This window comes from Quercus suber, unplaced genomic scaffold (genome assembly GCF_002906115.3).
Source record: "Quercus suber isolate HL8 unplaced genomic scaffold, Cork oak 2.0 scaffold_58, whole genome shotgun sequence".
In the NCBI taxonomy this organism is placed as follows: Eukaryota; Viridiplantae; Streptophyta; class Magnoliopsida; order Fagales; family Fagaceae; genus Quercus; species Quercus suber.
Window position 1 is genome coordinate 1,595,889 of NW_027069523.1, and position 27,574 is coordinate 1,623,462.

Sequence of the window (27,574 nt, forward strand, 5' to 3'; positions counted from 1 at the left end):
AGCTTCCCCTTAGAAAAAGCCAGATAGGACACTCTTTGCTCTCCATTGTTGCCAGGTTTAGAGAGAGAGAGAGAGAGAGAGAAACATGGAAGGCACAAAAGAGAAGAAGATGAAGATACTATGCCTCCATGGATTTAGGACCAGTGGGAGTTTTCTGAAAAAGCAAATTAGCAAATGGGAACCTTCTATATTTGCTCAATTTGACATGGTACGTGATCAAACTCACTCTCTCTTTTATATTACATGACTTCCATGCTTTTTTCACTTGCACCTATGTGAATTATTACTATTTATTTGATTAAAAGAATCTTTCTTTTGCCACACGTGCAAGTTGTCTTGTTCCTTAAACATGTGATATGGGATGAACGAGTATTATGTTTATCTGGTGTACTTACAATCTAATATAGGCTCTCTCAAAAAAGACTTTGTACCATTAATCACTACGGTGAATATGAAGTATCGGCATCAGTGCTAAGTCATTCGGTGAACCAGACTTGTGCTACTTATATTTCACACATTTTCTTAGGCGGCATCTACCTTTCAAGTGCAAAGTGCAAACTACTGGTTAAAATCATAGGAGACCTACCTACCCAGTCATGGTGGAAGGATATATATTGTAGATTCATCCTCATGTTATCGCGTGTATGAATTATTTATGGGTCAGATCAAGTTACACTATTTTTCTATTTAATTAAAGGGGAAAAAAAAAGGAAGTGTTTGTCAAATCACATAATTAGTATGTGAATTATGGATCACATGAAGTTATAATATTTATTTATTTAAAGAAAAAAAAGGTGTTTGGCAAATCACATAATTAGTTTAATTATGGTATAAGCTTAATCAAATATAAAACCAGTCAAACTAAATTAAACTGTTTTTATTTTTTATTTTTTATTTTTTATTTTTTTTTAAAGTTGATTCAGGAACTAATTTCTGGTAGGACTATATATGAGAAATTGCCAAATTTAAAACTAATTTTGAGGCATGTGAAAACAGAAAACACTAGAACTTTAAATTTTAACTTTATATGAAAAATGCATTTGAAATAATCAAACTTGAAACTAGTTTTTTTTTTTTTTTTATTAGAATATATATGGCCTTATTTTGATTTATTTTCTAAACCAAAAAATAGATTCAAATACTATCATATATATATATATATATATAAACAATTAATATAGGTTGCATTGTTCTAGTAGTCCACATTCTATGATATGCCTAACAGGTTAACACATCCCAAAAATAAAGTCCACGTTTCCTATATGGAAGTTCTAATTGTTAATTTTTTATTTAAAATTTTGAATTTTTACCGTCTAATTGTATTATATATATCAATTAATTCACATGACTCTTTTAGGCAGGTTAACAATAAAAATATGACGGACTATAATGGAAGAAGCACATTTACATCATTGTAATAGTCGTTATGAATTTTAATTTATAAGTTTTGAAAATCAAGAGATCAATTTAGAAACAATCTCAAACTTAGAAGGGTGTGTTAAAGCACATTTTAACATTTGTCTTGTGCTAAAAATGAAACCATGCCCTAAATCATCAAAGTTGAGGAGCGGTACCATCAATAGGAGTAATTCTAGGTTTTTGGGGAAACAGTACTTATAGGAAGTTTTAAACATTAATTTGGCTATTAATATAAAATGAAATCAACATTAAGGAATTTTATTTACCACTACAGGATTTCCCAGATGGTATTTTTCCGGCGGGAGGAAAATCAGACATTGAAGGCATCTTCCCACCACCTTATTTTGAGTGGTTCCAGTATGACAAGGTAAAATCTCTCTGCTTTTTTCTAATCAGAGGAGATAAGAATGGTATATTTGCAAGATAAAAAGGTTAGATTTGATTCATAAAAAACATGTTGAAACTGTGTTAACCAGGACTTCACAGAGTACACAAACTTGGAAGAATGCATTTCTTACTTGTGTGAATACATAACAACCAAAGGTCCTTTTGATGGTTTTCTTGGCTTCTCTCAGGTATGTATCCAACCCTGTAATGACAATATAAAGCAGAAGATCACAAATTTATAAGCCTTTAAAAAAATTATGGTCCAAAATAACAGTCCAGTCAAATATGACTAATATTTGTTCCTTTACTCAGGGTGCAACACTGTCAGCCCTTCTGCTGGGCTACCAGGCACAAGTAAGTCTACTTAAGTCTCTCTTTTTGTGTCATTAGATCACTCATATTAAAGATAGCATATTGAAAACATAAGTGGGAAATCAGGGAAAGGTGTTGAAAGATCATCCACCCATGAAACTATTCGTATCAATATCTGGGGCAAAGTTCAGAGATCCAAGCATATGTGAGGTTGCCTACAAAGACCCCATCAAGGTCAAATCTGTCCACTTCATAGGAGCCAAGGATTGGTTGAAACTGCCTTCTGAGGATCTTGCTACCGCTTTCGACAACCCTCTCATCATAAGGCATCCTCAAGGCCATACAGTGCCAAGATTAGGTGTTTTATTCTGATCTCTCTCCCTCTCGTTTTATACACATGTATTCTAACAGACCAAAACCTATAGTAAATGAACTTTGGCTCCCTGACTGATTTTGGTTGTTATTAACAGATGAGGTTGCTATCGAGCAGTTGCAAAGTTGGACAGCTGAAATCCTCCAATGTAATAATAATTGTGCTGTGGAAAACAAGCATGAAATGGAAAATGGAGAAGCAAAAGCGGAATTTGAGGAGAAAAATGCAGAAGAAGCGTGTAAGATCCACAACCATGAAAAGAGTGCAATTAACACAAACAACAGGGAACCTGAAGTTGTCGATGCAGCCTCAGCCTGATAATTTCGGATATGAAGACACAGGTCTCTTTCCACCAGTTGAGCTCAAATGAATGATCCAGATTGGTTTATGTATTAGAAAATTTCCTTGTCTTTGGTATGGATTTGCCCTCTTGACATGTATCTTTCATTCATATAAACATATTAAGGATATGTAATAATAATTGAAAATTGTATTTTCCTAGACTGCCTTACACTGGTGGAGAATATCGTTGATCTCAACTTAAAATGACAAAAACACCAAATAAGGGTATAAATACAAATCCTAACAAACTCTATTGTTGATAGTTTGATAGAGAGACTTAAGCTGTGTGTTCCATTTGTCCACAGCAGTATACTTCTTTGTTCCCTTTGACCTGTCCCAGCGCTCTAGCAGCCGATTCACTTGATCAATGTGCCCATGGATTCGGTTATCCAATATTAGTGACACCAACAGCTGCTCAACATCTTGCTCAGGCACATTTAGCTCCTGAATTGAACAATACATAATCATCTCAAAATCCGCATTAATGACTAAAAAGAAAGAACAGGAAAAGATAAACAGAAGCAGATTATGGTGAGATAGATGTATGTCAATATTGATCATGTAACACACACACACAGAGGGTGAAGAGGAAAATAAAGAGAAGAGAGAGGGAGACATCACTCATTCCACTGTAAGAAACAATACAATTTAGCATCAAGCAAAGACTAAGCAGCATCCAGTATTACACAATTATCAGTGGCATGCATATCAGCATTTCCCCTTTCAATCTCTTATTGATAAGACACTTTGCTTTCAGTTTCTAATGAGCTCATATCTAATTTGACCTAATAATCAATTTACCAAGGGAGTTCATAAATGGTTTTGTTTGGGTCAAAACAGTCTTGCTGCATTGGCACCTTTAGAAAGATGCCAATTTCATTAAAATATAATAACTGCCTGCATCACCTTTCTACTGAGTCAGAAATACTTCAAAGCTTATTGGTACAACCTACTTAGAGCAGTAATCCAAAATGATATGGGTAACAAGATTTTATCTATAAAAAAACAAAGCAAAGAACAAACAAAAACAAAAAACTGAAAAACAAAAAATAGAACGCCATGAAGTGAATAGCTACCTTGGATATGAATGGGATCCTGATTCTTGTATAAGGCTTGATGAGCTTGAGCAAGACTTGAGTTCTAATATTTTTTAAGAGATCCTCAATATAATTTCGGATAAATGGATCGTCCATAATTGTTCTTCTGTTACTCTGGACATCAACATTTGCCACACATCCACTTAGGTGAGAACAAGTATAAAAGGAATATTATAAATTTAAGCATATGTGCTAGCAAAATATGATGAGCATATTAAAACTTACCTTCAGGATTTTCTCAAACTCCAATATTTCATTCCGTTGATAGGCTGCTATTAGATTTGTCATAGCTAAAATTTCAGGGTCATTTTTGTATCTGTAAAGCAGCAATTATAAGTGGCCAAATGGAGAGAAGAATAGAAACAAGCCCAACCCACCCAACCCCCAACCAAGATTACATGAGAAAAGAAGATTAAGTAGATTGAATATAGAAGTCACATAGAGGACTTACGGCTTAGCCTCCTGCCCATCAAAGGGATTAACTTCAGACTCCATCAGCATATTGGCAAGAACCAGATATCTGACAAATTAAACAGGAATAATGTAAGAATGTGAAATATAAAGGATAAAGATGACTAGACCATTTTATTTCTAAGTAGGTTTATAGAGAGAGATGTAGATATCTAATTCCCCAAAAAGTATTCCCTCAAACAGTCTACCACTTGGGCAGTTCATCAATCTTTAAAGACAAAAAATTATCTTCAAGACATAAACGCATTAGATATCTATATAAAAGCATGACTGAATATATTAAAATGCATAATTATTTCTCATGAAAAAAAGAACGATGTTTGGAATCAACGACAAAAGTCTGTTACGCACTTCAAGCATTGAATACGCCGCTGATTTCCAGCTTCATCATAATTTTTGAAAGCTTCAAAAAAATCTGTAGCTGCTTCTGCCCACTGGCGCTCTGCCATGTGCATTTTCCCCCCACATTCATGAATTATTCCCATTATCCTTGGATGAGGTATTGCTGATTTGATCATTAGTGCTTGCTGGTATAGTTGCTGCAATTAGTTCATGTCCAATGAAGCTCCAGTCAACAAAACATAAAAAAAGCATTACAAAAAAAGAAACATCAACTTCAAAGGGGACTCAAAGCTGTGTTTATATATATATATATATATATAGTTTGGCCCAAGGAGGAGGGGGGAGGGGAGATTCAAGCTAGTGACCTCTGCTTCATGAGGCATGGTGCCAAGCCAATTGTGCTACCCTTGGGATGTTGTTTTACAGTTAATAGTATTAAAAAGTTATTAATAAGATGAAAACTTAAGTATACAGAAAGTACAGAAAAGTGCCCCCTAAAGAATTAGAATAAAAAAATAGTAAGTGAAATCTACAAAAGGAAAAGAAAAAAAAAAATCATAAAATTGGCATAAGGCCCATGCTCCAACATTCATCACATTACTTTCTCTTTTCTTTTCTTTTCTTTTGCTGAATCATCATGTTACATGTTAAATACCCAAACAGCATAAACCTTCTACTCTAACTACCACTTTCATTACAGTTACTGAATAAAAAAGATAAACAATAGTGCAAATACATGTGAAATATAGGGCAGCAAATGCCAATTATGAGCAGCGATCAATTCTAGCTCTCCTCATTTGAGTCCAAAATATAAAGGTAAGTTTGCTATATAAAATTCCAAAATCAAAACCAACCTCTACAAATCTTATCTATTAAACATATTTCAGATTTTCCCTATGTTTGGATAGAGAGATTTGGGGGGGTGGGGAGAGGATAGTGGAGGTGAATGGAAGATGACTAGAATGTACTAAATTTTAGTATATTCCATCCACCTTCCCCTTTACTCTCCTCGCTCCATCTCCCTTTGTTCCAAACATACCCTTCAAAAGCAGTTAAACCTTGCAAATAGCTAGCACTTCTAATTTTAGATTTGATTTAATTATGCTATGGTTAAAGTTATGCTACATGAAAACAGCAAATGGTTGACCATACATGAAGAAAGTTCTGTTACATGAAGAAAGTCCAGCAGAAATTCGACTGACAAATTCATAAAGATGGTTGAAAGGCATGGTCAAGAAAATGACTGAAGAAACGGTAGACAATCTTGATGAATACAAGCAAAAGGTCTAGTATAACTTCAGAACCCTGACCTTGAGTTTTTTGTTATTCTTGGTCTCAGTGTACATTTGGATCTCTATCGCATATACCTCCAAAAGCTGGGTTCCTTTCTTGTGGTCATCTGTGCCATCTTCTTTTCGACAAGATTTGTGAAGCTCCTTCAAAATCTGTGTCCAAGATATTATAAGTTGCATCTTGGTATATATTAAGACGAAGTTGAAGTATAAACCCAGAACCAGCCCAATACCTTATTCATTCGCCCATATTCACCCATGTCAAACCAAATCTTACAAAGCTTGAGATTTGTTTTAAACCAGAGTCTCTGCACAGCATAAGAATAAGATTTTTACAAAGTACTATCGAATTTCATTGATAAAGGGAAGCTCTACAAGAAGCACTTCCTCAAAATTAAGCACAGCATGTGAGTAATATATTCAAAACTTGAACTTCTTAACAAGAAAGCCACTGTGGAAGAGGATAAGATGACCTCTAACCTCATTTTTTGCCTCTTCAAGGGCCTTCAGAGTGGTTTGATAGAACTCTTGCAGAAGCCCAGAATTTTGACTAGCTGACCCAGAAATGAAGTCCATGATGTTATTTATACATTTTTCGCTATAATTTCGTGTCACCGCTGATTTAATGTAAGTCAACATTTCCCGATAGGCTTGCATCATTTCTGCATACTTCCCTAACCGATAATAAAGCTTGACAGTTTGTTTTAAAGCTTTAAATCCCCTGAAAAAACAGACATGGAAATTGTTAAAAACAGGTAATGATTGCCTAATCCAGAAATAATTATCAAAGTTTTCAGGTAAAGTTATTTATAGAGGCAAGTGAGCTGCAAACTATATAGACAAAGGGTTTACAAGTATAGAAAGCAGCTTCTTAAGGAAAGCAAAATGCAGAAATTTATATCAGAAAAGTAACTTAAGTTTAGTTATGTGAATATTGCAAGTTTGCAACAAAGGGTATCAGGAAAAGATAAAATTTATACCTACAAGCCACCAAAAGAAAAGGATAATATTGACTCTAAGCTCTGGCTACTTAAGCCTAAAGTAAAAAGTTTATGGAAATATATTAACCAAAATAAACAAGGTTTTTAAGCACATCTTAATGTAACTTCAGTCACTCTGAAGTGCAATCCATTCTCTCTTTTTTTTTTTGGGGATAGGCAACATTTTGTTAAATGAAGAAATTTTTTCTGATTATATACAATGGAATAAATTTTCAATTCTTTTGTGACCATCAACACCAGAACTGAAATTACAGAAAAGGTAACACAAGGGAGACCAAAAGAAATTGTGGAATTCTTCTATCCCTGAGTCATATTTCTGTTCATTAAGCACCAGAAATTTCAAAATTTAAGATGCTAACCACTCTGCCTTCTCTGCTTCCATGCCTACTACCTCAGCAAAACCAGCCAATGCACCTTCCGGATCAGTTTCAACCAATCCTACAGAAAAATACAGAACAAAAAAAAAAAGATGAAAAATATTTATACAGAAACAAACAGTGACAATATGAGACAATAATTGATCCATCTCATCACCCAAAGAGGATATGATGTAATTAATCTTTAAAAAAAAGGAAAGATACAAATAACATCTAATTTTCCCTAAAGGGTACCAGTAAAGCCTAAAATACGTATTTCAGTCCAACAAGGCCTGTGTATTAATTGTAAGCAAATTCCTAAAAGTCAATTACTTTCAATTTTTTAATTGATTATTACCAATGGTAATGACCTATGGAAACGCGCTAGCCACATTTGTCCTATACCCCAAATGGACTAATCTAGTCACAATTGAGACTTCTTGTAATTGTTAATAAAACCCAGATCAACCCAGTAAATGCCTGATGTGGACTTAGAACACACCCACACAATACACACTCAATCAATTTCCAATTAAATCTAAGGCATTACAATTTTCATAATTGATACATTATAGCGGTGATATTTATACATTGCCCCTTCAAGACCAACCTTGACCCCTCCCCCCACCCTGTTTCTTCTTTTCCTTAAAAGGGGAAAAAAAGGGGGGGAAAGTGGTCCAAGGAAAAAAAATTTGGCCTTGTTCTTCATATAAATCATCAAACACAGTCCAATTTGTCTATTTATATAACCCCTCCCAACAAGGGAGAAAAAGAAGCTTCCAATTTTATTTTACTGCAATTAAATAAGTGGCTTTGGACTTTCCCATTCTATAGATCATGCAAATCTTTATCCCACTGCATATGATGTCTTTTGAAACAAAGTAACTTAACAAAATAAAATGTTAAATGAGAAACTTCTAAGATGCAAGACAAGGAGTACTTTGTTGAAAAGCTTCTAGGTAGTTCTACATTCCATAATGTCATATCACATATGGCAGTCCTATCCCAGCCCTCAACAGTTCTTAAACCCAATCCACCTTCATCCTTCGGTCTACATTGGACTAGCTGATTGCATAGATCTTATAGATGGGTTTAAGGCTTGACCAAAAGAAATCCCAAATGCTCATTACTATCAGGATCTCTTTTCTTACACTTAAAATCCTAATGGCTGCTATCTTTTGCCCTGATGTTCATCAGTGCCACCAAAAGAAAAAATTAAGATGTAAAATGTTGTCAAATCAGAAACATATCTAAGGGGTTCATGTTCCCAAATACAGGTCGATCATGGAAAACAAACTAATTTTTAAAATGCAGGAAGTTAAAATGGCAACAATTTGCAAAGGAGTTTTCCATGGCCTTATTTTTCAAACAATTTCTCAAAATCAACATGTGGAAAAAGATTTCTGATATTCCGAAAAGAAAACCCTTTTTGGAATTTTTTAAGGAAACATATTGAGATGCACATCCTAATTCTAATGCGTCTCTCAAAGCATTTTTCATATTCTTAGAAATAGCCTCATGAATTCAACAACTATCACGTATCAATAATCCATGAGGGACATTATGGTAAAATAATATTGATCAGCCCCATGAATTGTCCCGTGTTTTACAAATAAGTATTTGACCTTTCCCTCTATTTAGTTATTTATTTATTTTGATAGGTAGATAGTGGGGGAGGGGGAGGGGGGATTTGAGCCAGAGACATGCGGCTCCACAAAGGATGCCATTACCACTGGGCTAACACTTGAACCCCACCTTGACCTCTAATTTTTGAAAGAATTAAACAGGTAAACCTACAGCTTTTATAAAACTTGTTTAACATGACATTAGTGTAAAAATGCTACGCAGATCAGGCTTCTATACATTGATTACAAACATTAAACAGCTCCTAGCAAGACATAATTAATATCTTACAAGAAATTCCAAAAACTCACCAACTTTTCCAAATATGTAAAAGTTCGTCAGAACAAAAAAAAAAAAAAAAAAAAAAAAAAAAAAAAAATTTTCCAAATATGTAAAAGTTCGTCAGAACAAAAAAAAAAAAAAAAAAAAAAAAAAGTAGAAAATTTCAATCAGAAGTACCTTTGGCATTGTAGTATTGATTCTCAATGTCAACATCTTGCTCTTCTTGCTCCTCCTCCGAGTACTCAAATCCATAATCCTCCATGTCTGCATCTACACAGTTGATGAACAATAAATCCATCATAAAAGTTTCTCTAAATTGGAATTCTTCTTTCCAATTGAGCATATTAATTTTTTTTTTTTTTTAAAGCAACAAATGAAGAGAGAGAGAGAGATACAAGTGACTGCAAATTTTGCAAATCATGAGTGTATATATATATATATATGGCTTAAAAAAACAACAAATTAAATATCAAACATTTAAGATGTTATCTAGTCTAGGTGTAGGTGGCACTAAAAAAGCATTGAAACCCTTTTTTCTTTCTAACCCAGCCGTGGAAACTAACCATCGTACACCTAAAAGCAAAACAATCTGAAAGTTGCACTCACTGAGCCCCTCCTCCTTATAGGTTCAAAATCCAAACCCCACAACCCAACAAAAAAAAAATGTGACATAGATTTAAAATTAGTCCAACTCTACAATCTCAATAGGATTATAGTACACTTATTTTACATGATATAGAAATCATAATGAGTTTTCAGTTTCAAAATTTTAAATCTCCTCCAATTATATAACAATAAATAAATAAATAAAAGTGCAAACTCTCATTAGAATTAAAATTTTCAATTTTTTTCATCACTAAATTGAGGTTTTACAAAATCAAATAATGTCAATAAACACACAGACACAGTGAAATATAAGTTTTTTTTTTTTTTTTGTCAAAAATAAAATTGTCCTGCTAGAAAGCATGACACACAGAAACCTATGATAACTTTGTTCTCCGTTTGGTTTGTTTGTTTAATTGCCAAAATAAAATAAAATAAAATAAAATAAACCTAAAAAATGTTAATTGGTGAACTAAACAGAGCAATGGAATATAAAAAGGAACTCACCGGAAGCCATTGTTGGATGGATGGTAATAATTAGTAATTTAGGGCTTAGTTGGTTCTTTGTTGGTGAAGGAGAAAAAGCTGAAACAAACTCCTTCAGAAATCACAAGGCGTGGAAGAGTGAGAATGAGACTCAACAATCCCGGGGTGACGATGCCATTGCCGGCTTTCATTCATTTATAAATGCACGGGTTTCGGGTTTGGGCCGGGGGTTATTATACTTGTTGCTACTTTCTATGTTTAAAAAAGAAAAGCGAAAGTACAAAAACAACCCTCTAGTTTAATGATTTTAATCTTGGGACACATTAATGGGATCTCATTCCATTATTAGTATTATTATTATTTTTTTGAGAGAATTTAACTTATTGCGTCTCACCTAATGATAACTCTTTATTATCAGATTAAAATACCAATCAATTTTTGATGTAGGCAGAAATTGAACCTCAAATCTCTTATATAACTCATCAGAAACTTTATTAGTTAAGCTAACTAAAACTCATATCTCATACTTCTTTAATACCGATTTTTTCCTAGTCTAATTGAAAAAAATCAATGCACTCACAAATTAAATATAATAACTAAAATCAAAAATTGAAACATAAACAAAAGATTTCAAAAACTGAGAATAAAAAAAAAATAAAAACTTACATAAGAGAACTAAGAACTTAAATGGATGTCTATTGTTTTCTTTTTTTATAGTAAACTTCCTTTGACATGATATCCTGCACGCAAATTCAAAACTAAAGAACAATAAGTAAGATAAATTTATTAAATTAAACCATTAGTGTAAGTTGCATTTTAAACCAAAAACAAAAACAAAACACACAACAACAACACATGGTGTATTGTGTACGATTTAATTAAAGGGATGACTTATTGGTTAAGAGAGATTGTATTGAAAAGTCATGACTGAATATATATAAGTTCTAAAAATTTTGATAATAGAATTTTAGTTGGAGTAGTGTGGGGTCAAAGAATTTGGCAACCCCGGCCCATTTTATACTAAGCCCAAGGCCCACGCTGAGAAGGAAGAAATATCCAAGTACGAATAAAGAAAGTCCAAATTGCCAATAAACATCGCTGAGGACAATCCTATTCTCAGCCAACCGGGATCATAGAAAGGAAGAGCGGCACGCCATCAAAGGCAGCCTCCCAGAGCATCCCAAGAAGAAGGACAAGTACAATGGGCCAGCCATGGGAGCATTGTGGAGGAGCAATTCAAGGAGAAACTATCACCTCCACATTAAATGCGCATAACTAACGTTCTGGCCGCATTAATGAGCAAATAACCCCTGAACAGTGCCACTTTGGTTGCTACAACTCATAGAAGGTTTGAGAATGTGGCTAATGGGATAAGCACTCGAGTAGAATATGTTAAGAAATGTGACCAGTGCCAAAGGTTTACCCCAAATATTCACCAGTCAGGAGGGGTCCTCAACCCTTTGTCCAGTCCATGGTCGTTTGCCTAGTGGGGTCTGGATATTGTAAGCCATTTTCCTAAGGCATCAAGAAATAAGAGGTATCTGTTGGTCGGTATAGATTATTTCACCAAATGAGTCGAAGCTGAGCCATTGGCCAACATCAGAGACGTGGATGCTAAAAAATTAATCTGGAGAAATATTGTTACACGATTCGAGGTCCTTCATACTCTCATTTCAGATAATGGACTCCAATTTGACAGCAAAGCCTTTAGAAGGTACTGTTGCAAATTGGGGATCACAAACAGGTACTCAACTCTAGCTTATCCTCAAGGAAATGGACAAGCCGAGGCTGTCAATAAGGTCATAGTCAATGGGTTTAAGAAGAGACTAGATGATGCGAAGGGAAAATGGGTAAAAGAGCTGCCACTCGTCTTATGGACTTACCGGACTACACCACGACAGTCAACAAGGGAGACACCTTTTGCCATGACCTATGGGGCCGAGGCTGTTATCCCTCTAGAGGCAAACTTCTCAACGCTAAGGACGAGCTCCTTCATTCCAAGCAGTAATGATGAACTACTGGGAAAGAGCCTAGATCTGATTGATGAACGAAGAGAAAAGGCAGTGATCCAGTTGGCCTATTACCATCAAAAGCTCAAACAGGGATATGATGACAATGTGAAGTTGAGACCACTAGCACCAGGGGACTTAGTATTGAGGAAAGTTGTGGGTGCTACCAAGAACCCATCCTTTGGAAAGCTGTGACCCAATTGGGAAGGACCATGTCGAATTACCTCAGTAGCAGGAATAGGTGCATACTACTTAGAAGACTTAGATGGAAAAACTGTACCTCATCCATGGAATGTAAATAACCTGAGAATGTACTATTCTTAATAAAAGCATTTCTCTATTTCAAATTTTAAGTCCATTATGATTATATGTCTTGTATTTTGGTAACAGTATAAGTACTAGACAGAACCAAGGTCTTGCATAGTTCTTGGACTCAAAGCTACGGGAAAACTAGTTACTTCAAGAAGAATCTAAGTACTAGACAAAATCAAGATCTTGTATGGTCCTTGGACTCAAACCTGTGGGGAAATTAGTTACTTCAAGAAGAATCTAAGTACTAGACAGAATTAAGGTCTTGCATGGTCCTTGGACTCAAACCTGTGGGGAAACTAGTTACTTCAAGAGGAATCTAAGTACTAGACAGAACCAAGGTCTTGCATGATCTCCGAACTCAAACCTGTAGGAAAACTAGTTACTTTAAGAAGAATCTAAGTACTAGACAGAACCAAAGTCTTACATGGTTCTCAGACTTAAACATGTGGGGAAACTAAGGTATCACTTAAAGCATTTCAGAGAATGCCTAAGTCATTTCACCTAAGGTATCACTTAAAGCATTAATCACTTTTCCTTTAAAATCAGTACTGTGATATTTCCTTAAGATTAATAAGTTCATGAGAAATGTGTGTTTGCACATCCTACCATGACTTATGAGCTTAGAGAATATGAGGTCTACGTTATAAACATAAATTCTTTTGTGGCTTACATAACGGAAGACAAATTTCGTTGTTGAGGTTATTCAATTATCAGTTTAAGTTTGAATTAAAATTTACATGGTGGATTTAACATCCTCAATTGTTTGATTAATAAAGGATGGAGCACACTACTAAGGATAGTCAAATGTTAGTAAAAGCGTAAAAACGTAATGAATGATAGGGCATTATCATTAAAAGAAATGAGCACATTCCATTACAAAAAGGGCCAATTTCATTACAAAAGTTCAAGTACACTTAAAGAAAAGAAGAAAACGAAACAACAACCGAGGCAATACAAACAAATAAAGGCAGCCTATTTCTTCAACTTTATGGTCAATTTGTCCTTAGAAGGTTGTTAAGAGGCTGTGTCAGAAGCTGGAGGATCCTGGCTTGGAGGAATGACTTTAGGGGGCGCAGCAGGGGAGGCCAAGTCTGATGCCTTTTTAGCAGGAGGAGCTTGAGGGTCGGCTGTGTAACGCCCCAAAATCATAAGCAATAAATGTCTATTTAATCTGAATAATCCATAAAATATGTTAAATAAAAGAAACTAGCAACCTTGAATCTCATCACAAAAGTCAGAGCTCTAATTCACCAAATACAAAACATCCTCAAAATAATTCTCCAATACAATGTTTAATGCCATAAAATAATAATAAAATCCTCAGTTCTACAAAAATAGTTTGTAACTGCTGTCTCCCAAGAATCTCTACTCCAGTAATCCTTCTAATGTGTCTGTAATGGAAAATAAAAGGGGAGTGAGATAACTCAATAAGTGGAATTCACTAACATTCGGGTGTGGGAACAAATCTTTCAAATAAATAATTTTTACAACAATTTCATAACTTGTAACTCATCAATATTTATCATCAAATATTTCATGTAAAAGAAAAATATCTTTATATCATGAGCCATCATAATATATATATATATATATTAATACCATCACATAAACAACTTCCTAGGCTTTTCTCGTGGTCAACGTTTACGCCCTGTTGACAGGGTTGTGTTATCCCCTTTTTGGGACTGGAACCCCCTTTTCATCCCATTTCTTAAGGATGGCTCCTTTGGAACCTAAAGGTGCACTCCCTTGCTAAGGAGCTCCCTTTTTGGATCCTCAATAATTTACTCCCTTGCTAAGGAGCTATCAAATGTGCACTATCCCCTTTTGGGACCGTCCCTTGCTAAGGACTAAATACCATACTGAGCTTCTAATCACGACTTGCCATAGGTTTTCAAAACATATACAAGATGCTCACATAAATAATCCATTCAAGATGCTCACAAAAATAATCCTATCATAATTCTCGAAAATATAAGGATATATCGCACATACAAATTTAAATAAATTTAGGTTGTCTCACAAGTTTTTCATAAAACGAATAATTAACGTGCACATCAAGAAATTTTAAAATATCCATTTATATGTATAGAATAACAATATATTTCTTATGTATATAATAGTTTAATAACCAACACTGTTTGGGAAAACCCCAAAAATTAGTAAATACCACTTACCTCTTAGTTGCAAAAATAAAGGAAATCAACCTCCCTCGAATCACAACAATTCAGAAGAATTAGAACCTAGCAACACCAAAAATAGGTTCGTTAATACACAATTTCTCACTTAAAAATCTATTTTCACACTTAAACGGTTTTATCCTAGACAATATTGATATATCCAAAATCCTTTATTTATTCACTTAACTATCCAATACACTTCCAGCTTTGATCAGATTTCTAGACTAAAAAAAATATTGCTGCCTAATCAGATTTTTCCATTATAAATTCCTAGATTGGGATTCATCAAATGCCAGCTCTCCTTTGCCTCAGGCACATGTATGGTATTCTACACAGAAGGTGATCAAAGCCTTAAGACTTCTAATTGATGCTGGAAATAAATATAGGTATGACTTGGTGGACATAATTAACACGGCAAGTACTGTCAAAGCTAGCAACCAAGAATTTTTTTGGATGCTAAGACTGCTTTTTCGACAAAAGGATTTAAAAGCTTTAAATCTTCATAACAAGGATTTTATTATATACATTTATATTCAATCTAACATGGGAAGCCACATACAAGCCTATTAGATACAATTTCAAAGCTTCTCTGACATACAGCATTCTTGACCATTCCTAATCTAATATAATAACAATATAGGACATCTTTTCCTTAATGTAAGGATAGGTGGAAATTCATGAGACCCACGTCTCTAAGTTCCTTTCCATGACACATGCCTATATGCACTTGCCTAGTCTAAGTATGATAACAAATCAAGGAGTCCTTTTTCCATTAACATAGTCATAAAAACCATACATGTAGTCTCTACTCCCAACCACAGTGACGGGAAGCAAAGTTTCAGCAGTGTAACGCGGCTGAAGCAAAAGGAAGTCTGTGTGACTAAAGAGGAAGGAGGCTAGGGTTTTATTTTATTTTATTTTATTTTAAAGCTTATCAAGGCCCATATATTTACTTATGCCACTTCACTTGGGCTTCATATTCCATAATATTTATCTTATTTTTAATATCTTAGGCCCAATTTAATTTAATCCATTTAATTGTGGGCCTCCTTATAATTTATGAATAATTAATTAAATTGGTGTAAAAAAAAATTATGGGGTGTTACAGGCTGGAGGCTTTACCACCTCATTGGGTGCTTCCTGGTTACTAGTTATCTCTCTCTCTAACGCCCCAGAAAGCTCAACCTCCTCGGCTAGCTCATCAGGAGCAGTTATAACTAGCACAGCCTCAGGTCAAGCAGCCTCAACCTCCTCAGAAGCAACCGTAGCCTCAGAGCTAGAGGGGACAGATTTCCAGATGGCTGGAGGGTAGTATACATTCTCTACCTTCCACAGTTCTGATGACGCCTCAACCCCAGCTTGTTTGAGGGTTTCATTCCAAACTTGGGAACAGTAGAACCTGCATACCCTAGGCACTTGAGCCTTAAGAGGGGTCTGGGTCTCGGCCACTCCCAAGTCAAAAGCCTCCTCCTCGGCTTTCTCCTTAGAGCTCTTGGCCGCTGTCCTGGTGAACTCCGCCTCTTCCTTAGCCCTCAAGGCTTTATCCCTGGCCCACTCCACTACGTTCTTGGCCCCGTCTGGCTTGGCTAGCTTCTTCTTCAGATCAGTGATTTGCTCATTCGCAATCTTCAACTGATCCTCAGCCTCGAGTAGGCACCTCATCTGGTCCTCGGCCTGTTTTTTAGCACCAACTAGGCCTGATTCAGTGCTATCTCTGGCCCTCGTCATCTCCTTCAAGTCCTCCCTTGCTTTCAGGAGATCAGCATCGAAGTTTTTGAGGGTCCGCATGGCATCCAGGCACTTGTCAAGTTCGAGTTCCAAGGCCCTGCTCTGGTTATTGGCCACCTCTTCCAACCTATAGGTGGCCTGGATAACCTGTCTATTGAAACAAGTACACGATAAGTTGGAAACCAAAGAACAAAAATCAACGGAGTCACAAGTGTTAGAAGTCTTACCATGCCCAGGTACCTTTTGAGGTTGAGGAAGACCTCCTGCCTCCTCAAATCCCCCAACTCGGCCATATCGGCGGGGAGTAGCAGGGACCTCTTTAGCGCGTTGGCCACATAAGCATCTTCACCCCCTCAGAAGTCCCTGAGGGTGGCATTGTCCATCAGAGGCTCCCCATGAAGCATTGGGGCAGGCAGCCAAGCCTGGGGCTCGGACCATGTGGCCACTTCTTTTTCTTAGCCCTGATACTCGATTTTTAATTTCTTTGAAGCTCATCGAGCTTTATCTTCCTCCTGAAAGGAGCGAGATCTCCCCTATCCATTAGCTCTTTGCCTTTGGGAGCCCTCTTCCTTTTTAGATCAACGAGCTCGGGCCGAGAAGGCAGAGTCAATTGTAGAGATGGTGGCCTTGGTTGGGTGGAAGATGAATTGGTCTGAACAGGTTGCAGCTTGGGTGGCAGAGGAGGAAGCTTGGATTATGGCTTCCCCGGCGCGTCCTTCCCCGGTTGACCCTCAATCAGGTCGAGCAAGCTGGTTTGAGGTTTTCTCTTAAAACCCATCTCGGCTTGAGAATAAGTCCCTACTGATGAGAGATCCGCTTTAGTCAAATTAGGGTCGCCCAAGTCACTAGAGGGATCCTCAGATGGATTGACTTAATCGAAAACACTAAATTCGTCCTCGGACGGACCCAAATCAGCAACCTCCTTTTCTTTTTCTACTTTTTCTCCCTCAGCCTCTGTAGCTTGATGGGATGAAGAAGGGCTTGCCAACAGAACGCCTTCTGGGATAAGAGATCCTTCAAGAAGCAAGAACTCATGTTCTGCTATGGTGATTCTATGTAGCCGAGGATCTTTGGCTTTGATCACGTACTTCAGAGCCGAGAATGACTTCTGGATGGGATCGTACCCAAGGATCTTATGAGCTGATTTAGTTGTGAGTTTCGTTCACAAAGACCTCCACCCTAAGGATGGTTTCCAAATCCTCTCGGTTGACCAAGTGAAGGTGTCGTTCAAAGGTGTGTGGATCTGTAAAAAAGAAAGCATATTCATATTTGCAACCGAACAATGCAAACTGTGATGACACAAAAGATCAACCCTCTCCTACTCTGAATACCCCACCTGGTACCCCCTCTTCTGCCGGACAATGAAGGTCGTCGTGCCACTCCCCGAACATGATGAGAAAGTCCTTATTTAACTCCTTGTTGGACTTGGGGAGGCACTGAATAAGCCGAACCTTATCGTCCCTTATCTTCATGTAATAGGATTTACTCCTTAGGTGTTGGAGGTTGTAGCATCAGTTTATATCGTGATGGGTTAACCTTAACCCCATCTTCTTGTTTAAGGCGTCCACACAACCCAGGATCCTAAACACATTGGTGGCACACTGGGTGGGAGCTAATCGGAAATGCCTAAGGTAGTCCCTCATCACCGACCCTATAGGGATTCTCATACCACCTTCTAGGAAGGCGATTATGGGAATCACTACTTCCCCCTCTTGCCTCCTAAAATGCCACTCCCCTTTTTCACAATATCTTAAACCTACATTATGGGGTATCCTATAATTGACGATGAACTTCTCCATTGCCTTTTCAGACTCAACCAACTTTTTAAACCTACCCATCCCTAAGAACGGCTAAAGGACTTAAGGAAGGACGAAAGAAAGAGAGAAAGCGTGAATTAGAGGGAGAAGAAAACTTACAGAAATGAGGAAAAGCTCCTCGGACAGGCTTTTTATGCTAAAAGGAGACGTGAGTTTGGTTGGAGATTTGACCGAATTTAGGATATGTGCGCAAGAACTCTTGAGTGTAAAAGTAAAGAGGCAAATTGGTTCAAATGGGTATTTATACCTCCAATTAAAAAGGACCATGCGGGTTTTCCCACCTTTAAAGTTAAAGAGATCCTCATCGTTAGATGACCATCACACCGTTGAACGTGGGGAGCACAGAGCCACCAAAATTTAATGAGAGCACGCTCCGTATACTGAAGCACTAGGAACATGCCTTGGACAGGTGAAGAAACCTTGGCACTAACGGAGGACAAGACTTGACAAGCCATGACAAAGGCTCGAGGACATCAAAATCCTCCTCTCCATTCAAGGAGCTGGACAATAGGATTTTAAGGGGCTATTGTGGGGTCAAAGAATTTGGCAACCTCGGCCCATTTTATACTAAGCCCAAGGCCCACGCCGAAGAGGAAGAAATGTTCGAGGATGAACGAAGAAAGTCCAAATTGCCAATAAACATCGTCGAGGACAATCTTGTTTTTGGCCAACCGAGATCATAGAAAGAAAGAGCAGCACACCATCAAAGGCAGCCTCCCAGAGCATTCCAAGAAGAAGGACAAGTACAATGGGCCAGCCATGGGAGCATGGTGGAGGAGCAATTTAAGGAGAAACTGTCACCTCCGTATTAAATGCCCACAACTAACATTCTGGCCGCATTAATGAGGAAATGACCCCTAAACAGTACCACCTTGGTTGCTGCAACTCACAGAAGGTTTGGGAAGGTGGTTGATGGGACAAACACTCGAGTAGTGACCTACATGGTCAACAAATGGAGGGCCAAGATCAACTGAAAGTGGATATATAATGTAAGAGATCCTCTAGGAAAAGGGGGGGAATTAGAAACAGAAAACACGGTAGCTATTTGTATGATCTTTGAAACCTTTGTAATGGAGCATTGAAGAAATAATAAGAACTACAAGCTCCTCAGATGAGGGTTGAGGACAGAATTTCATACTTTAGTCCACGTCCTTGTTATTCAAATCAACCCATAACCATGTCTAATTGTTGTAATCTTCACTAAGGCCTAGTTCTTAAACCTATTCTCTATAAATTTATTGTATTGGGCTAATTGGGTCTGAGTTCACTCATCCAATAGTAGAAGTGCTCAAACCCAGTCCCTACAAGTAGAATTTAAATTTCTAAAACTTAGATGGTAATGTTTTATCTAAATTAAATTATTGTTAAATCTTATCCCTTAGTCAAGAGTTTTGTAACTTAATATCCTAATAAAATATTAATTTAATAAGATGCAGCCTGAGGAAAAGAAAAAACAAAAACGTGATTTGTATAAGATTTAGGTTTAGAAATTTTTTATAATATACTTTTAGGTTGAATAAATTTAAATTTGTTTTAAATTATTGTTAAGTCATGCAACTTGAGGAAAAAAACAAAAAACAAAAACGTGGGTTGTGCAGATTTAAGTTTAAACTTTTTTGATAATAAACTTTTAGTTTGAATAGAATTTAAATTTGTTTTAAATTATTGTTAAATCTTATGTGGGTTTTTTTTTTTTTTAAAGAAAGAAAACATGAGTTGTTGTGTGAGATTTAAGTTTAGAAATTTTTTATAATAAAATTTTAGTTTGAATAGAATTTAAATTTTTAGAAATTTTAATGATAAAATTTTACCTAAATTAGAAAATTGTTAAATATTATCCCTTAATTGAGGAAATATATCCTAACAAAAAATATATAATTAATTTACCAATTAGTAAGAGTAGCCACTTAGTGCAATTACGGCTTCTAAATTTAAATTTTATTATATAGTGTATGATATGATATAATATGATATAATGATAAATCATGCAAATTAAGGAAGGAAAAAAAAAAGTGGTTTTTTTTAATTGAATTGAATTGAAAACATTAGAATCGATATATTAAAATAAACCAAATTACAAAAGTATGAAAGGGATCCTGACACCACAACAGGCTAAAACTAGGGCTTGAGTGACAGGACAAGGAATGGACAAGGACAACACAGCCTATGTCTAGAAAAATTAAGTGCCATGACAAAGAAAATAGCTATGTCACCACGTAACCCCAAGGAATAGACTAATGAGTCTGCTGGTTTGCTACCTAGTTTTGATATTCTTCAAGAAGAGTTGTTGCCCGCGAATAATAATCTCTAGATGAGTCTGACTATCTTCAAAACAAAGCTAATTACGGGCATTCTTTATTAGAGGTGTCAATTCGAGTTAGCATGTCGAATTTGTGTCGTGTCAAAATAAAGATATTTGACTAAATAACTCAACCTTAACCCGGCTTATTTAATAATCGTATCATGATCTTTCAACCCTAACCCGACCTGTTAATAAGGCGAGTTGACCTGACCCAATCCATTTGACTCGTTTAATAAACTAATCGTGTTGGGTTGACACGAATGTAATATAACTCATTTCAACATGCATAAAATTAAATATAACATCCATATAAATTTTTTTTTTTTTTTTTTTTACATCCCAAAAGTAATGCATATACTTCAAGTTTTCAACCCACATTCACGCTCTGTTTGTTTCACTGGAAAACCTTCTGTGAAGATAGTTTTTCACATTTTCCAGTGTTTGGTAGCACAAAAAAAACCTGGTCAATAGAAAACTATCATTGGTCAACAGAAAACCCTAATAGAAATAAGGCTTATTTTCTATAAGTTGTTTTCCAATTTTTTTTTTTTTTTGGAAAATAATATCTTTCTCACGTATTGCATCTCTTATAAATATTATCTTCGTCTATAGTCGTGGGAAACATAATTTTTTGGCGCTTTCTCTCTCTCATGGTAAGTTTTCTCACTTTTTCTCTCTTCCCTCTGCTTTTTCTCTCCTCACACTCTCACTGTCACTAACTCTGGTCTCTCCTCTTCCCATAGATCTCTCTCTCTCTAACTGTCTCTCTTCTCTCTTTTCTCCATGTTTCTCTTCCCCTCTGTAACACAATTCTCTAATTAGATTTTTTTTTTCCTTCATTGATTAGTTAATAGCTCTAACTTGCAAAAGAGAACAAATTTGTAGTGGTAATTATTTCATTCCTCTCTACCAAAATCCCAATTCTTTACTTTGAATTCCAAGCTTGATTTTCCATTTTCTCTATGAAATTTTCAGTTTTATGGATTCCAAGCAGAAGTTACTTCTTTTTTGTACATAAGTGCAAAAAAATAAAATAAAAAAATAAAAAAAGAAGAAGAAGAAAGAATGAATGAAGTAAAAGACGAAAATTTTAAACATAGTACCTATATTGCTCTAAATTGCTTTTACATGGGACAATCTTTACCGTGGACTAATAATATTGTTATATAATGAATGATAATTGTTTAGGAGAATTGCATTTGTTGGCAAATATTTTTTTTGTTGGCAAACTATGCAGTGATGATATAAAATACAGTACATTATGTAAATACATAATTTAGAGTAATATTGAAGACTTGTGGTTAACCATAGTAAAAATTAGTATACAAACAAAAAGAGTAGACAATTAAAAGTTATTGTTATTTATACTTATTGAAAATGTATTCCCCTGTCAAATTTATATATATATATATAGACAAATGGTTGATATATGTGTGTGTGTATGTATCTTACTGTCTATATATATAAGCAAGATGAGTGGTAGAGATCGTAAAAATTTGACAATTAATTAATTTTGATTGTATCTATTGTCAAAATTTTAGTATGAAAACCAAATTCATTCTTGGTTTTTTTATTTATAATGATTACATTAGTTAGTTTACATAATATACATGTTTTTAATTATACAAGAAATATTTTTTTTAAAAAATTGCATACTAAACACCAGAAAACATTCTCAAGCTCATTTTCAAGGTTGTTACCAAACACTGGAAAAATGGGACAGTTTTCTAGAAAATGCTCTTTGGAAAATGAACCATTTTTCAGAAAACGTTAAGGCTGAAACAAATAGAGTAATGTAGTTCAACAAAAATATAACATTCATCTAAAAATAAGTTCTTTACTTTCCAAAATAAGTGCATACACTTCAACCCAAATTCAAAATAACATAGTTTAACAAAAATAAAACAACATAGTTCAATAAAAATATAATATCCTTGAAACTCGCCAAATGCTAAGTATCAATATTGAAATAATTGAAGCAAACAGTAGGCTAATCCTGACTATGATTACGATTACCATCCATAGATTCTAGTTTATCAATAAACCCACTTGCAAGATATGTAGACGATGTCCAACACTAATACAAACACCAAAAAAAAAAAACATGCGGCACAAGACAAAAGCTACAACCGTGGCCTTAATCAACAATTAATATATCTCATATATTAATAATAGCACATGGGTTCAAAGTTTATATAACAAAAACATTATGCAGAAAAAATTACTGCAGAATTTTGAAACACCAAGAAAATGGTTTTCTTTAATTCTAAAACTCACTAAACACATGAGAGAGAGAGAGAGAGAGAGAGAGAGAGAGCAATAACCAATTTGAGACTTTGAGCTTGAGAATTGGGCGTGAGACTAAAAGATAGTAGAGTGAGTAGTACCACTGAAATAAAAAATAAAATTAAATATTTATAAGAAGGTTTAGAGATTTAGGGTTTGTAAGGTTTAGAGATCTAGGGTTTATAAAGTTTCAATTTCCAATTATGTCCCTTGTAAGTTTTTTTAATTACTCACTTTTCTTTTTAAATTTATAATATATGCTATATATAAAAGGTATTTGAAAATTTGAAAATAAAATAAATATTTATTTGTTATACGAGTTAAACGGGTTGTGTTAAGTGGGTCATTTCGGGTTGACACAAATAAATTAACGTGCCAAATGTGTCTATTGTGGGTTACGTGAGTTGACCCGCTTATGGCACATTTTTTATCGTGTCGCTTTCGGGTCAACCCGTTTATGACCCAAACCCATTAAGGCACTCGCAAAAACCCGTGTCGTGTTCGCGGGTTGAGTCGAACATTGACACCCCTATTCCATATTGCCCATACTATCATAGTCTAATGCTCCATCTCACTCTGACAAAGTTTCTTAAGCATATATGCTTTGGGTCAGCTGAAAGAAATCTGATGCATGTGTATTGCTTTTTTGAATTTTCCCACGAACCATGGCCTACACATTCCTAGCGAAATGACATTCCCAGAGGATATGGCAAACCATTTCTCCATGATGATGACACACGGTATAGTGAGGACCCAATGACACTTCATCTGTAGATTAACTCGAGTAGGTAGGATGTTCAAACTGGCTCTCCAGAGAAAATTCCTAACTTTGGGGGGGGGGGGGTATAAGGCTTTGTTGTTGTTGTATAAGTTAGTGCACACCCAATGGGTGTTGAACCCACAACCTTATCTCCATCTTGTTCTTAAAAGAGACGGAAATGCTATTTGCTATAATTTTTCCACAAAAACTTACACTTAATTGAGTGAGTATCTAATTTTCATAATTTTAAAAACTTCAGTAAATAGAAGTGCACAAACCTAGTACAGAAGAAACATACATGAGAATCTCAGAAACTTTTAAGATCTAAAATCACAAAGACCCAGAAAGTCCAAAAATGAACTAGTACAAAAGTTACTAGTTGCCATCAGCCAATCAAAGACTGCTCTCAAAAACATCATCACCAAGCCACACAGTCAAGAATTATAGTAAATAACAAAAAAGCTTTTTGACTCAAAATTGACACTACACTTTGGTGAGCCGCATAAGTTCAAAATTCAATACATCAGCATCAATTACACAAGGTTTACAAGTGTAATGATGAAAAAAAAATACACAACAACAATAAGTTACAGAAACAAAAACAAAAACACATCAGTATCATATACAGCAAGACTGAGATTACTGAGATTACAGAGAAAATTACACATGGGAGGCATAAATAATTGTGGAATTCTTCTATTTCTATCTCCAGGTTATCTTTCTATTCAATAAGCAAGGGAAATTCCAATAATAAGATGCTCACCACTCTGCCTTCTCTGCTTCCATGTGTACTACTTCAGAAAACCCAGCCAATGCACCTTCTGGATCAGTTTCAACCAAACCTGTAAAAATACAGACCAAAAGGAAAAAATGAGGATATCAATATTGTAGGAGCACAAGGCTCCTATATGAAACAACTTATCAAAAAAAAAGGGTACTATATGAAACAATAATTATCAATCTCAATCACAGCAGGAAATTAGGGTGGAGAGATCATGATGCCTTAATGGTAGACACCTTACAATTTTTCAAAATAGTTTGTTGAAAAAATAAAAAGATAAAATTTTGGATCTAACTGCTACTATTCACCCCCCCCCCCACCCCCCAAAAAAAAAAAATAATTAACAGTACCACAAATAGAGGGAAAAAAAAAAAGGATCTAACCAGCAGCATATCAAATGGGCTCATATTCCTAAAGACAAGTTGATCAATAAAAATATTCAACATTTTAGTAAATTTATGAACTGAAAATGGAATATTTTAAAAGGAGATTCCTCTTGCCTCATTCTCTTAAGCAAGTTGTCAATTTCAAACTTTAACAAAACATATATATATATATATATATTGACAAAGTTTAGTTACAAAATTGGTTGTGGCCTAAGGCTACAACATTACTCAATATCTTTTTATTGAAGGTGACTCATTGGATTACATTTTCTTTTTATATCCTCCATGCTTGTAAAATTTCTAGAAAATAAAAAATTAATAGTTATTTCACCCATAAATTGTTTAAATTGCAAGTTTTTGTAGTTTAAAATTACGCATAAAATATAATCTTATAAATTATGTTGTAATAATATCCGATTGGCACAAAATTTGACATGTGTATTAAGATTGTAAAGAACATGCAATTCAACAGTTAGATTTTCGAAATATGTAGTAATATTAATGGTATTGAGTAAGGTTGTAGCCTAAGGCTACAATCTATTTTATAGCTAAACTTTGTTCTATATATATATATATATATTGAGGTTGCCAAAATAACAATTATTTTAAACATAATTTTTAAAGAAATATATATATATATATATATTTTTATGAGTGAGAATTTTTAAAGCAATTTTTGAAATGCACGTTCATATATGTAAAATAATATTGCACAAACCCATTTATCCTCCAATTTTACAAGTACCAAATATTTTTTATAAAAAGAACTGCCAAATATTGTATTATAGTATAACATCATCTGTAATTTTAATAATTTATAAAGCTTGATCAATGTCCCATAACTGTAAACATGCAATGCTCAGGCTTCTCAACCTTGATTAGGAATATATTAAACAGCTCTATGCAAGAAAAAATTAATATCTTATAACTGCATGTTAAATTACAAATCTCACAAGCTTTTCCAAATATCTAAATGCTTATAAGCGAAACAAAGAAAGAAAGAACAAACCAATTAGAAGTACCTTTTGCATTGTAGTATTGATTCTCAATATCAACATCTTGCTCCTCTTGCTCCTCCTCCGAGTACTCAAATCCATAATCTTCCATGTCCGCATCTACACAAGTGAAGAATAGTAAATCCACAATACAAATTTTTATCTTTTTCTTTTTTCTTTACCCCATTAGAGCAAATGGGTCAATTCTAAATTGGACTTATTCTTTCAAATTAAATATAACAATATGAACAATACAAATCAAGCATTTGTAAGTGCACACAAATAATGATTTACATAAACAATCCAAAGAAGCAACATGAATGCAACATATTAATCATTTTCAAGTTACTACAAAAAAAAAAAAAAATCATGAAACTCACAACTAGAGAAAGTTTAGACATTGTTTCAAGCTAACCCACTAACATTCAGCAATTCTCCACCAAAAACCAAAACCAAAGAAAACCCTTTTCTTTTATAAAGTTTTGGCATTGTTTCATAAACAAAATTATTTTGTTTTCAATAAAATGAGGTTTACATAATAAGCACACAACATTGATAGAAACACAGACAGAAAAATAAATTAAATTAAAAAAAAAAAAAAAATCTCAAAGGTAATTTGGGCCCTATAAATTGTCCAAGAAAAATTAATATTCACTAGCTCGTTTTTGAGCTCCCGAAGGTAACCAAAAAAGGAGTAATTAAAAAAAACCTAATTTCTTTCGTTTTCATCAATTTTCTACTCAACCAAACAGAGCATTGGAGCGAATCTTCACTAAGAAAAGACGATATGTATATATACAAAAGCTTACCGGAACCCATTGTCGATGGAGGTGCTTAGAGATCGTGTTTAGGGCTTTCGTATTCTTAGGGCTCTCTTTCTCTCTCTCTCAATCGATCAGAGAGCAGAGCCTGAGAGAGAGGTTCTAGAAACCGGTGAAGATGCCCGGTGTGTGATTTTTAATTTATACTACTGTTTTTAATGCTCGGTTCCGGGTTTGGGGCTTGGGCCACATCAAGGCCTTATTTGGAACTCAAGAGAAAAAAACCAATGATGATCTGTTTTTTTTTTTAATACTTTCTAAGTTTACGATGGAGGTCGAGTTTCTTATATTAAAACTTGAGTTTTATGGCTCGAGTTCCAAATAAGGCCACAAAACTAATATGCGTCGTTTTCGATGCCATGACAAGTATACCTGCAAAAATAGCATTAAAAAAAAAAAAAAACCTAAAGAGTTGAAACTTTACTGTTCTCTTCTTTAATATATATAATTTTTTTTTTTGGAAAAATTATAGTTCTCTACAAACACAAGGTTGTATTGACTTATTAAGTTTGAGCAATATTATTTTCCAATGAAAATTTTTCAATATAATTTAATTAAAAAAATCTAATATATGATACCCAATAGTTGGTACTTAAATTTACTCATAATAATCATATGGTCAAGTTAACACAATACCCAATAGATGGTACTTAAATTTACTCGTAATAATCATACGGCCAGATTAACATGTGCCCTTGAGGTATTTGTTAATAAACAATTTTTTAAAAGTTTTGATACCTTTATTATGATAAATATAAAAAGCTATTAGAAAAATTAGTTGCTTTTTCCTTTCCCATAAACATTTCTAAAAGTT

The 27,574-nt window shown here is 34.8% G+C and overlaps 2 protein-coding genes across 4 annotated transcripts; one reads left to right on the forward strand and one right to left on the reverse strand.

The window, feature by feature from the left end:
• On the forward strand, nucleotides 1-2,992 carry LOC112039302 (dihydrofolate reductase). Its single transcript, XM_024072164.2, has 6 exons — nucleotides 1-208; nucleotides 1,694-1,786; nucleotides 1,896-1,994; nucleotides 2,119-2,160; nucleotides 2,245-2,476; nucleotides 2,589-2,992. Exons 1-6 carry the CDS (start codon nucleotides 86-88, stop codon nucleotides 2,807-2,809), a joined length of 810 nt encoding a protein of 269 aa, XP_023927932.1. The 5' UTR covers nucleotides 1-85; the 3' UTR covers nucleotides 2,810-2,992.
• Nucleotides 2,930-26,911, reverse strand: LOC112039285 (COP9 signalosome complex subunit 2). Of its 3 annotated transcripts, none has more exons than XM_065772411.1 (11): nucleotides 26,749-26,911; nucleotides 25,967-26,059; nucleotides 24,541-24,619; nucleotides 6,516-6,756; nucleotides 6,269-6,343; nucleotides 6,054-6,188; nucleotides 4,753-4,940; nucleotides 4,382-4,450; nucleotides 4,156-4,246; nucleotides 3,910-4,044; nucleotides 2,930-3,277 (listed from the first exon to the last, which is right to left on the reverse strand). In XM_065772411.1, the coding sequence occupies exons 1-11, from the start codon at nucleotides 26,756-26,758 to the stop codon at nucleotides 3,074-3,076; spliced, it is 1,320 nt and encodes a 439-aa protein (XP_065628483.1). In that variant the 5' UTR covers nucleotides 26,759-26,911; the 3' UTR covers nucleotides 2,930-3,073. The 3 variants fall into 3 exon arrangements, with proteins under 3 accessions (XP_065628483.1, XP_023927924.1, XP_023927917.1); XM_024072156.2 differs by lacking the exons at nucleotides 24,541-24,619; nucleotides 25,967-26,059; nucleotides 26,749-26,911 and adding exons at nucleotides 7,396-7,474; nucleotides 9,475-9,561; nucleotides 10,408-10,593; XM_024072149.2 differs by lacking the exons at nucleotides 24,541-24,619; nucleotides 25,967-26,059; nucleotides 26,749-26,911 and adding exons at nucleotides 7,396-7,474; nucleotides 9,475-9,567; nucleotides 10,408-10,593.
• Nucleotides 26,912-27,574: the final 663 nt, after the last annotated feature.

Excerpts from the sequence above, each read along its gene's own strand:
- LOC112039302 (XM_024072164.2), top strand. The coding sequence starts at position 86 with ATGGAAGGCACAAAAGAGAAGAAGATGAAGATACTATGCCTCCATGGA. Across the intron at positions 209-1,693 it reads TATTTGCTCAATTTGACATG|GATTTCCCAGATGGTATTTT; the intron begins GTACGTGATCAA and ends TTACCACTACAG. Across the intron at positions 2,161-2,244 it reads TGCTGGGCTACCAGGCACAA|GGAAAGGTGTTGAAAGATCA; the intron begins GTAAGTCTACTT and ends GTGGGAAATCAG.
- LOC112039285 (XM_065772411.1), bottom strand. Across the intron at positions 4,941-6,053 it reads AGAATAACAAAAAACTCAAG|CAACTATACCAGCAAGCACT; the intron begins GTCAGGGTTCTG and ends AACTAATTGCAG. Across the intron at positions 4,247-4,381 it reads GATGGGCAGGAGGCTAAGCC|ATACAAAAATGACCCTGAAA; the intron begins GTAAGTCCTCTA and ends GCTGCTTTACAG.